This window comes from Streptopelia decaocto (genome assembly GCF_964273445.1).
Source record: "Streptopelia decaocto genome assembly, chromosome: Z".
NCBI lineage: Eukaryota > Metazoa > Chordata > Aves > Columbiformes > Columbidae > Streptopelia > Streptopelia decaocto.
Window position 1 is genome coordinate 39,888,050 of NC_138657.1, and position 12,888 is coordinate 39,900,937.

The 12,888-nt window shown below is 40.2% G+C and overlaps 1 protein-coding gene across 4 annotated transcripts in view; it reads right to left on the bottom strand.

Moving 5' to 3' along the window:
* Positions 1-12,837, bottom strand: part of HOOK3 (hook microtubule tethering protein 3) — a 91,434-nt gene extending 78,597 nt beyond the window's left edge. For all 4 annotated transcript variants that reach the window (XM_082074383.1, XM_082074385.1, XM_082074384.1 and 1 more), the window contains exon 1: positions 12,705-12,837. In XM_082074383.1, coding sequence (XP_081930509.1) covers positions 12,705-12,761 — 57 coding nt within the window. In that variant the 5' untranslated portion in view covers positions 12,762-12,837. The remainder of the gene's footprint in view (positions 1-12,704) is intronic.
* Positions 12,838-12,888: the final 51 nt, after the last annotated feature.

Consider the following 12,888-nt stretch of genomic DNA (forward strand, 5'->3'; position numbering starts at 1 on the left):
TTCAGCACAGTCTTTTCAACTGGTCTGCTATTTGAAATTTTTATTTTAAATGAATATTATTTTTAAAGGATGTAGTGAGTTTCACGAAAATAGTTTTGATGACGTTATTTGTAGGGTACCTGCCTAAGTCCTGCTGCTATTGTCCTCCTCCTAGGAGAAGCCCAGGCTTATTTGTAGGAAGCACCACTCATACACACCAGGGATAAGAAAGACTACAAGAGAGCTCGCAGCTACAGGCTACCAACCATTTTTTTCTGAATATAATGTATAACCGTTCATGCTTTAGTGGTGTTTGAAACACTAACGCTGATTCAAGCCATTTATCAACAAATGCCCTCTAGATATGTATTTTACAATACAAGATAATTTATGTAACATGGGAAATTCTGCAGGTCTTTTTTTTTTTGACAAGGTTCACAAAGAATCAAGAGCAAAATATCCAGATTCCCATAATACCTATGGAAGCACTCTGGCAACACCATTTAACATTAATTTGGAGAACAGGCACCAAGGTAAATGCTCTTTTCTTTCATTTTCTCTGGAAGAAAAAAAGTAGCACTCCATTAGGAAAAAAACCAGTAATGATGTCCATGAAAAGTCAAAAAAATGAGCTCTCAGAACATGTTTGCTGAGGAAGTTCAGCAGTATCCGACAAAAGGTCATGAACGATGTCCATGTTCTAAGAGCACAAGAAAAAATTACTCTGTGGTATACAAAACAGACAGAAGGGACTTCCACATTTCAGATGCAGTACATTTTCCTATATTTTGGTCTGAGCTATGCAGAAAACACAGATTCTCACTTCTCCAGAGAATCAAGAAACCATCACAGATTGTCAAGACATTAGGTGAAAATAAAAATGGGTGGATCAGTAAAAAACCCACACGCATTAAAAACAGCACAAAACAGGGTATCACATGAAATTGCTATTCTGCCAGAAAACTGAATTTACCTACAGTTTCTGAATTGCAGAAAAACTGTTGAAGAACAGAGACAATTCTGAGTTTGAATCCACAAAGTCAGCAACACTTTACAGGAGAAATAATACTTTCTAGCAAAAACGATGCAATGACACCATGGACTCTTACGCTTGAAGAAGTTCCAGATGATATGAGGATAAAATTCTCAAGTACAGACAATGAAAACTTGTTTCTAATTTTGCAAATAAGCAATACCAACATTAAGGAGGTCCTCAAACAGACTGCAAACTAATCAGATATGATTAGTTTGATATATGAAACACTTCCTTGACTAAATAAAATAGTACACAGGAGATACCACTACACCAATGGAGGAAGGAAGGTTGCTAAGCCTGTTTTCAGGACACAGCAAAAACAAGATGCATACTCTCTGTCATTTTTAAACTAATTTTATTGTCATACTTACCCAATACTTAATATACAAGAAAAGGTCTAAACTGTCATTAAAGCTCAGGTAACCAAGTCTGAACTCTTTTTTCTCTAAAGTCACATGTGCAAGATTACCACTGATGACAATAATGCTTTTCATAGTTAGATGACACAGAACAAAAACAAAAATTAGTTATATGACTAATTTCTTCACATGCATTTAAATTTTGTAAAAAATTTCTTTGTTTGCCTAGGAAAGGAATACACAGCATAATATTTCAATTAAGGTGTCAAACTTATGCTACAAAACATATATTCAGCTCTTAAAACAAAGGAACTATATCCTTTTCATATCCTTCAAAGATATGAAAGTAACAAATTTTCTTTAAAAAAACCCTACATAAACCAGCTTTACAAATGCATGTCAAAGTTAAACTATGTGATTCTCAGATAGTTCTACAAAATGCTGAACCCCTCTAACAAACAGTAAAGCTCATTTTCCAGAGGGAGAAGAATTATAAGAACGTGACAATGTAGAAGCAGATTTCAGCTGTGATGACAAAGAAGCAAATACTTTTTGTGTGTGTGCCTGTAAGGAGCTATTCAATAACAGCTGTTAAAACACTGTCCTTCCTATGCATTGTGATGTGTTTCCTCCTGGAAGACTTGTCTCTCACCCTGCTGGAACTGCTCCTACCTCTTGAGTATTTGCAATATTGTCCCCATCGTTAGTTCCCCAAAGCTGTAAATTAATATCTGTTCACTGTTATGATCCCTTTTTTCCCAGTTCTTGTACCACTATATAGAGCCTTAATATCATGCCTGGATGGCATCCCATCCCTCAGAGGGACATAGACAAACTCAAGAAGCAGGCCTATGTGAACCTCATGAGGGTCAACAAGGCCCAGTGCAAGGTCCTGCACCTGGGTCGGGGCAACCTTGGTATCAATGCAAGCCGGGGAATTAAGTGATTGAGAGCAGCCCTGCAGAGAAGGACTTCGAGGTGCTGGTAGGTGAAAGACAGGACATGAGCTGGCAACGTGTGCTCGCAGTCCAGAAGGTCAAGCGTATCTTGGGTTGCATCAAATGAAGTGTGGACAGCAGGTCAAGGGAGGGGATTCTGCCCCTCTACTCCACCTGACCCCACCTGGAGTCCTGCATCCAGCTCTGGAGCCCTCAGTACAGGAAAGACATGGATCTGTTGGAACAGGTCTAGAGGAGAGCCACAAAAACATTCGAGAAATGGACCACCTCTCTTATGAGGACAGGCTGACAGAGTTGGGGTTGTTCAGCCTGGAGAAAAGAAGGCTCTGGGAAGACCCTGTTGCAGCCCTTCAGTACTTAAAAGGGGCCTATAAAAAAGATGGGGACAGACTTTTTAGCAGGGCCTGTTGCAATAGGACAAGGGGTAATGGTTATAAGCTAAAAGAGAGGAGATTCAGGCTAGACATAAGGAAGAAATTATTTACAATGAGGGTGATAAAACACTGGTTCAGGTTGCCCAGAGAGGTGGTAGATGCCACATTCCTGGAAACATGCAAGACCAGGCTGGATGGGGCTCTGAGCAACCTCATCAAGGTGAAGATGTACCTACTCATTGCAGGGGGCTTGGACTAGATGACTTTCAAAGGTCCACTCCAACACAAACCATTCTATGATTTTATCAGACAAGCATATGGGAAAAAAAAAAGGGAAAAAAAAAAATTGGGAAAAAAACCACTAATCAGTTGGGTCAATCCCTAGCCCTAGCAGACCTTCATACCTTCCATCAACCATCACATAATGAGAGAAAAGGGTTATTTTATTTCATGTTATTAAATATTAATCCAGGCCTTAGATTCACAGAGCCATGAACAAGAGCTGTCAATTTTTACAGAAAACTTAAAATAAGGAGTAGCAGGTACTGTTTCAATGTGAAGGGGCCTATCACTGGGGACTAAATAATTGCTTCAGGAATTCAGAACTTTAGAAAATCTCAGTTACTATTTCAGATTACATATATGAATAGTGAGGATTTGTTAGCAACTAGGTATAGGAGACAAATATATTTCCTTTAAAATACTCTTGATATGAGGGTCAGAGAACTGAACAAACACTCGGTTCTCAAAGACAGTAGCTGAAGACCAGGATAAAAGCTGTGATGGGAAATCTAGCATCCCATGAAGCTGGAGAAAAATGAAAATTTAAAAAAAAAAAAAACAACCCACTTCCCCTTCAAAGATAATAAAAGTTCTCCAGCACCTTTTCCTTCTCAACACTAAGAGTTAAGGAAAGACCTGCTCTTTGCACGATGATTATATACGTAGTTTGGCTTTTATTGCTGATGCAGTTGCATAATATTTTATGTGTTCTTTTGTAATAATACCTGAAATCTTTATTATAGGTTCTTAGCAGATAAAACACTCTCTGACTGGTTACCTTATGCACAAACACAACAAAAGGTAATGCCTACTTTCCAACTAGTTCATTATCAGAGCAAAGCAGTCCCCAGTCTATAAATGATCCTTTAGAATTATTCACTCATATTTCCCTACATTTTTGGAACTGACTATGCAAGCTTACAACTAGCTGCCATGTAGAACCTAAAACAACACTATATCACCACAGAAGAAACAGATCATGTAGCTGGCAGGGAGAAAAAGCTAAAAACAGTAAGAATAAGAAAGGAACCACATGTGAATCACTACTCAAGCCATTAGCAAGAGCACTTGAAAGAGCAAATTGGCAGGGAAGATTAAGGACGGTTCGATACTTCTGTCCTTGTACATTCATGCAATATTACCCATGAGACCTGCAAGAATCCCACTAAAACAAATTGCCCTCAGCTTCAATACCAGGAGGAAATCAGACCATTTACTTTTTTTTCAAGATCGTAAGCTAATTATGAGGTACAGAAAGTTGTTCTTCCTCAGATGCCAAATTCTTGTATTAAGCCAGACCTGTCATAACGCCAACTGGATATCCTGTAATCAGATCCTGTGCTTCTGGACAACTTCACCCATTTTTCTCTTCCCAGTTGTCAGCACTGCTATCTTCTGCTTGGATAGTTATACCACAAGCTATCTGTTTATGCTTTCCAAGACAGCAGCAAACCGCATGAAACAAAGAAGATTCAGGCTCCCCAACAAGCAACAGCTTTTTTCCAGGATTTGAATTTCCAGAGTGTGCTGGTTTGACTGAAAGTGAGTTAGTTTTCTTCAAGCAGTTAGAAACCTTTCTTTTTCATAGCTAGGATGGTGGTTGTTTGAATTTAGTTTGAGAACAAGAAAACAGCCCTGGACAGAGTTAATGTTTATAATTGCTGTAGTCTGAGTGCCAAGGACATTCTGAGCATTCTGCCCACAGGTATGAGGCATCAAGGAAGGAGGACACGGATGGGGCAGAGCTTGACTGACATCCAGACTGATGAATAAGAATATTCCATGCCATTAGCATCATGTTTTGTATTTATGAGAGTTGGGATGTTCCGACTAGTCTTGGAGCAGCTCAGAGTGAGGAAAGAGACTTATTTGGGAGAGTTCTGTTCAGAAGTTTATTTACTTTGGCCTTTTGTCATTCCGCCATTTGCAGAGATCTCTGAGCCTTTCTGCTTTTTCTGCTCTCTTCTCTCTCTGGGATTGGCTGTTTGGGACCGAGGTGCTGCTTCCTGAGACTGGCTGCTTGGTGTGGATGGAGTTTGTGAGGAAATGCATTGAGTTTATTTTTATTTTATATTCTATTTCCATTTTTATATATTAGTAGTAGTAGTATCTTAGTGTTAATTTGTTATTTTATTAAACTGTGTTTATCTCAATCCACAAGTTTCTTCCTTTCCTTTCAATTCTCTTACCTATTCAGGAGTAGAAGGCGGATGGAGTGAGCAAGTGACTATTGTGGTTATATTGCTAGCTGAATTTTAGGTTGCCAGACTCTCCTTATTAAAATCTCAAGAGTTCCTTTGTAATCCAGCCATGAGGTTACACACTCGGCGAAATGAAAAGGCAAGGTCTTTACATTACTGGCAAGGTGAGGATTCTTTCAGGGACGAGTTGAACATAATTTTCATTAATTTCCTTCTCACTTTATATATACTATATTTGACCCCAAATACCTGAACAGGTCAAAGCCATGACAGAGCTCAATCAAAATACTCCATTCATAGTTTAAGATTTCGAAGATTAAATACTTTACTCACCAAAACACAGTGCAGATAGAAGAGGTACCTTGACCAGAGCATACATAGTAAAGGACTGTGAGATAAGAGAGCCATGACAGCATAAACGAGTTACTATCTTGGCACTGCCATTAAGTTGCTGCTAACTGAAGTGTTCAAGTGATACAATATTAATACATAATGAACAGAGTATCAAGTCTGAATGGTGTATGATTTAACTATTTCAAAAACATCCATAAGAAGCCAAACTACTGTACCAACTCCTGGGGAGAAAATGAATGTGCTCCTGTTTTCAGTGGAAAGACACACGAGTCAGGTAATGAAAAAGAATACTACACAGTATTTGTGATGAGGATAAAATGAAAACATGATATCTAATTGGAAGGTCTAAAACAGCTCCATAAAACAACAGTTCTCTACAAGTTCGCACTTAATCAATCATGTTTTATTTATTCTTCTCTTCTTTACGCAACAACAAACCATTTCTTGATTGGATTGTGATTTGCAACAAAAAGTGGATTTCATATGACAACTGGCAACCATCAGCTCAGTGGTTGGAATGAGAAGAACCTCCAAAGCACTTCCGAAAGCCAAACTTGCACCAGAAAAAGGTCATGGTCACTGTTTGGTGGTCTGCTGCCGGTCTGATCCACTACAGCTTTCTGAATCCCAGAGAAACCATTACACTGAGAAGCATGTTCAGCAAATCAAAGAGATGCACCAAAAACTGCAACACCTGCAGCCTGCATCAGTCAGCAGAAAGGGCCCAATTTTTCTTCACAATGATGCCCGACCTCACATTGCAAAACCAACATGTCAAAAGTGGAATTAATTGGGCTATGAAGTTTTGCCTCATCCACCATATTTACCTGACCTCTTGCCAACCAACTACCAGTACTTCAAGCATCTCAACAGCTTTTTGCAGGTAAAACACAAAACCACTGTCAGTAGACGAGGGAAGGAATTAATCCCTTACCCTTTCCTGTGTGGCATGACCTGCCAGGTTGTTGGCAACAAAAGCCACAAGAAGGACGCTACTACCCTATTCCTCTCTCTTCCTGCCACACATTCATGCCTTAACCTGTGCTAGTGTTAGTTGCTGTGTGGCCAACAACCTCAGTGTTTTTTTTTAAATTAAGGACTAGGACTTGCAAATAAAATCCATGAAGCAACCCCAGACTTAGGCACTGAAGCTGCAGGCAAAGTGAATTTAGTTAAGTCCTTCTAAACTATCACAGTACTCAAGAGGCCTCAGCTCAGCCAAGAAAGCAGATAGCAGCAAGTCCAACCGAGTCTTGTATCCCTCTTCCCCCTCCCCTGTTCCAAAACCTGGAAGTCTGCAATTGCTCTACAGAAGTCAAACACATTGCAAGGAAAGAATTCTGATAGTCCAGAAAGAAGAGGAAGTCAGAATTTTACCTCCAAGTTCAAGAGCCTCAAACTGGTCTCACAATAAGAAAGACCAAGATAATTGTGCCAAATTCACAATCTGACTTCTGCTCTTTGAAACAACCATTTAAGTATTTCAAAAATAAGACAGAAACAGGTCTTTCTCTTCACCTCCCACCTTGAGGTTAGCAAGCAAACAGAAAGGTTGTTTCCTTTATACTGTTTTAGGTTCACAGTTCTCAGCAGTAAAATCTGTTTCTTCTCCAAACAACATCTCGCAAGCCCCCTCAAAGAATGAAGGGGCAGAACTGAGAGCTGAAATTGAGCACATACTGAATCACATCTAAATGTGGGATGGTCTTTTTGGTGTTTTTTTGGTTGGTTTGGTTTTTTTGTGGTTGTTTTGGTTTTGTTTTTAAGTTGTTGGTCGTGTTTACTTGTCTAAGGTCTTCTGTTTTCTTTCAGAGAACTAGCAATTGTCATAAATGTGCCAGCACTATACAGCAGCTCTTCAGAAAGGATTAAATTGAAACAAGGCAGAACCAGCTACCAGACCCCAAAGAACAAAAATCTAACACTGTGTCAAAATGCACACATGAAAAATGATGTCTGCACCTCCAAATTCTGCTTTCAGCCTTCCTTCCTATTGTTGACTCACAAGAAGGGGGAAGTGGAATACAAACAAACAATATATTTTATTATCATATTCATATGAGTATTACATCACTTTTTGTACAACACAATCTTTAAAATAAGTTCTTCTGCCTCTTCTTTACATCTCAGTAGCAAGTAAAAAAAAAAATCTCTAAAACCTAAAAATGGTGCTAGACATCCTAGCTCCTTCAAATATAGTGAATGATAACACTCAGAATATCACTCTCTTAGACAACAAACCCTAAATCAATAGGGCAACAAATTCTTCACTATCTTAGTGAGAGGTCATCAAAACAAAAAGTTGCTCAACCTTCCGGTCTGTTACAGCAGGTACAAGAGCCCTGATCTGCCAGATACCTCAACTCACACTCCGTGACTACTGGCAAGCTCAGTGTTTTTTTCCCACAGTCTGAACAGCAACATATTCAAACAGAACTATCTTCTTGAGCTGCTGTCATCACCAACACAATCAACCACACCTGAAATATGAAGTTTTCTTCAAGAGGTAAGAGATGCTGACGTGATGAAATCATCAGAAGAAAATGAAACCCTACCACTTTGTGGTCAATGATCAAGGTTTGAAAGAACAAAGAATTTAAACAGGCTTAGCAAGTCTCCTACAATCTTTGCATCTACAAGAAACCAGAAGAGTACTTAAAACCATAGACGCACAAGGATTAAGAAGAGCATAGTCTAAAACGAAGGTAATCCAACAGTAGGAAAAAACACAGCTTTCCTAGTAAATTCCAGCAGATTTGATCCTCTTTGAAAAGGGTGCCTACAAAGCATTTACAAGGAGCCTTCTTGGGCAATCAAAATCTCTGCTTCAGTACTTGTTTGCATGGTCTCTATATTTCAAACTAACACAGGCAAATCTTTGTCGTTGGGGAGAGGCCATCACACAAAAGACAGAGATACACTGTACTGAGAAGATTTTTCAATCAAAAAGAAGAAAGATCAAAGGATTGATACCACATAAATAGCTGGAGTGCTTTTAAATGGGGGGTGCTGAAACAGGTACCTTGTACATTGTTTACAAAATTCTTTCTCATAATAAAAGTTTTAACATGTCCACCAGAGAAACTGGTTTTGGCCGTGAGGGTTGGAAGAGAAAGAAATCCAGCAAGATGCAGCTTTGTGGAGGCAGCACATGGCAAAATGAGATATTTATCATAATGAAGGAAAGAAAGTTCACAGTGTCTTCACAGCAATCTGCTACTTAAAACCAGACAGCAGTGACTCTTTGAGGAATCCTCCTGTTTACATACCAATGCTATGCAATCTTTTCAGTATCATATCTTAGGTCTATGTTAAAAAAGAAAATTTCTCAAATTACACAGCAAAAACCAGTAGCCTTTACACTGATTTCAGATACAGACATATTGAAGTGTAACTGCCACACACACATTTGACAGCTCTCCATGTTTTAAGAAATGACTTGGCAATGTATCTGAGCTAAATACACTACTGACACTACCCACAAAAAAAAAAGTGTGTGTTCATATGTGGACTAGTCATAAGTTTTAAATAGAAAAGGTATTGTGAATCTGTATTAGATATGCTGTAACAATTTTAATATTGCAAGTTTACCTCACAGCCGCATTTTTCTAAACTGCTTTAGCTGCAGTGCACTTTGGATAACTATACCACAACTTATAGAATAGTCTCAGAGGAGGATTCTGGAAGATTTTTTATAGAGTAATAGTTCTGCAATCACAGTAAGCTACAAACACTTCTAAAGTATGCATATAAACTTAGGGATATCAATAAGCTTCAGTCCTTCATTCAGTTTCACTGCAGTTGTCACTACCCCGGCTGCCTCAAAATAACATCATGGTCACCTGGTAAAGTGGTAGGAAGCAAAAGTTGTCACAGCTGTTTAAAATCCTGAACAAAAATTATTCAGGAATCTATTTTGTGATGCTGACAAAGACTAAAGAAAAAGATAATAATTAATAATTACACCCCAAGCTAGACTGTAACACCAAAAATGAGGGTGGTGGGGAAATATTAAAGAATAAAACAAAACATATTAACAGGTAAGCAGTTTGCTCCAGCTTAAAGATACCAGAACAGGAATCACATGCATGCAAGGTAAAAGCCTTGAGGAATATTCTCATTCATTAAAATTGTGAGCTGGCAGAGGGAGAAGCAGTTTCATCTCGCCTACATCCACCTGGGAAAACATTCTGTTTAGGCTGAACAGGTTATTGGACTCGTGGAAAGTTTTATCTACTCTGCTTAAAACACAGAGAAACCAGTTCAAGCACTTCTATATGCATGTGAAACAAGCAATGTGGGAGGTTAAACCAGTTGCTAAGAACAGTCAGCTCCTCTGGCATAATGGAAGAGACTGGCTGTCCCAGCTATGCATAAACTGCAATTAAGACAGCTCTATTCTCCCATCTAAATGAACGATTTCCCAAGAATCATTATGGGACTTGACACAAAGCCAGGCAAAAAAAGCATCTTGTTTATACAGCCAGTTTCACTGAGGACTAAAAAACATCCACTGCCTCTTTTGCAAATTTCATGTATACATCCTGGAATAAACTAAACCACCTTTCTTCTTCTTCTTCTTCTTTTTTTTTTTTTTTTAACTGACTGTTTCAAAGCCACATTCACATAAAAATATTGAAATTGTAAAAATAACCCATAACTCCACGTATTCATCTAAGAAACCTGTTGATTAGTTCTAATGCTGTTTAAGAAGGACTTACTAATATTTCTGCTAACCTAAAAAGATGCAGCTATTTTCTTGAATAGCTCAATATCCAAGGAGGTGCAAGAGTAAGAAATGTAAAGGGACCTTCACAGACCATTACTACAGACAGGACAAGACTCCACCAGATAGGTACAGTTTCAGGATCGAAGATTATAAATACTAAATATTGCTCATACATGACCATATGACTGAGTAATAATTCCTACAGATTGTGAATGCCACAAGACTTTTCTGTTGCTGTGATTTCTCTCTCTAAGCTTGCCATTTTTATGTCTTTTTTTCTAGGACAGCTTTTTGTGCTAAGGTAATTTTTTTTCAAAAGTTTAGCTTTCCTAAGAAAGTTTCAAGGGTAAAGTTTGTCACTCAACAGATCAATTGCCTCAACTACTAACCTCAAATGTAGCAATAAAAAACCAACCAACCAGACAAACAAAATCACTAGTTCTTTCCACTCTTTCTTTTAATGCAAGAAAATCAGCAGAGATATTTACTAATGTTGAACAGACTTCATCGAGATATACTTGTCCTCTTCATCTCCACAAACAAGAACTGGTGACTCTTTTATTTTCTATCAAGACTAATCTAACTTCCACTGCATTTGAACATGTGCAGAAATTGATAAAAGAATCCTTTTGAACATATATAAACAACTGGTTTGTACTATATTTAGCTGTACAAAGAATTATTTTGGGGAACAGGGAAGTAGCCACTGCCTTCTGACTTGGCATTCTGTGATTTCTCTCACTAGTCAGCACACACCTTAACCTTTTAGCATTTTAAAAACAACTCCATTGAAATATTAACACCTCAGAATCATATTTGAATAGCATACTTAAACAACTGAGTACTGGAATATTTTTCGTTCTGAAATCTTTTCAGACATGACACAGACTTGTGCACAGATGCTATACATCAATGAAATATTCTCAAGTCAGTGACAATTTAGTCCAGCCTGTGACTGGATAAGGGGTAAAATCAACAGTTCAAATCACTCTTAACAGGCCATTGCCATACAGGATAAAATCCATTATCTTTCTTTCTTCAGCAGGTTACATGTTTCAAGTACAGTAGTCTCACAAGCAAAGGAAAGAGCTACTCTGTTGGTTACTTGGAAATCTGCGGAGTTAGAAACACGTTGGGACTGTGACCACTTGCTAGACAAGCTTTCAGGTTTATCCTTCTCAGTAAGGCATACAGCCTTACTGACAGAGAGCACAAGAGGTAGATATGTAAACCAGTTAAGATGAAAACATATGGCAACTAGCAGCATGTATCAATAGATCTTCCTCCATCACCTCTAACAGTCAGTGGATTTCCCTTGTTCATCTGCTTTTGATTTTCACAGAGAAGCCTAACCTGTCATTCCTCAGTAACTTACTCATCACCATCACAGCTTTAGCCAGCTCTGGCCTTGCACAGACTAAATGTCTGAAATAGAAAATCTGTTTCTCTTCAAGCTTCACTTGCACCTCAGAGTTTCATACAGTGGGTATTTCTTTGGCAATTTTGCTTACAGAGAGGAATATAATAATAATAATAATAATAATAATAATAATAATAATAATAATAATAATAATAATAATAATAATAATAATATCCTCAAAACCAAATCCAGCAGTTACAAACAGCTAATCAATAAACTAGCTACTACAGAAATACAAGTTTCATGGCTATGTTCCAGTCACTGCTGAAATTATAGATTAGCTGCAAACCCAAGTTCAAGGTCCGCTACATTTTGGCAGCTCTCTGAATGACAGCACAACTTCAAGATGTTTAGAGATCACACTTCAAGCACTGAAATGGGGAAAGGTAATTCTTAGGTTGATACTGTATTATCTTCGACTTCACTGGTGAATTTCGTGTCTAGAAGCTAGAGAACCACTTAAAAATATAGAGAAAGAAACAGAGCAGAAGAAAGTTTCTGATCAGAGAGCCTGCCGAGCGCGGCCGACAGGTCACAAAAACACGGCACTGACACACCGGAACCGCGCCAGGAAGGGCGTGGGTCGCGGCGCAAGCATCAGGGCTTGCAGGCACCACGCTGCCCAACCCGCCCGCGGGCACGACGCGGGGCGGGCAGCGCACCTGGGCGCACTTCCTCCGGCCCTCCCCGCCGCGCCGTGCCGGTTCCTTTGTTTCCTCGGCGCGGAGGCAGAGCTAAGGCGGCAGAGGCACCCCGTCGCGGGCAGCCCCCAGACAGCCTTCCCCGCTGCGGCTAGACGAGGCGGGGCAGGTCCGGAAGAGCTCTGTCGAGCCCCGCCAAGCTGGAGGCAGCCCGAGCTCCAGGGCGCGGCCCGGGCGGGCGCTGGGGAGGCGGAGCGAGGTCCCCCCCTCCCCCCCTGGAGCAGGGCCGCGGCGCGGGGGGGGCGCACGGAGCCGTGTCCCTTGCCAGGCGGCCCAGCTCCTGGCGGGGCCTGGCGGCCAGGGCACTCACCCAGGTGAGGAGGCTCTCCCCGAGCTCGGCCCGCTCCAGGCTCTCCACGTTGAACATGGCGAGCGCGGCCGAAAGGGCTAACGGCCGCGGCCGGGTCGGTATCACCGGCGCCCCGGGCCGTGGCGTCGACACGTCAGAGCGACCTGACAGGAACCTCCCGCGCGCGCCTGCGCCGTGGCGTCGG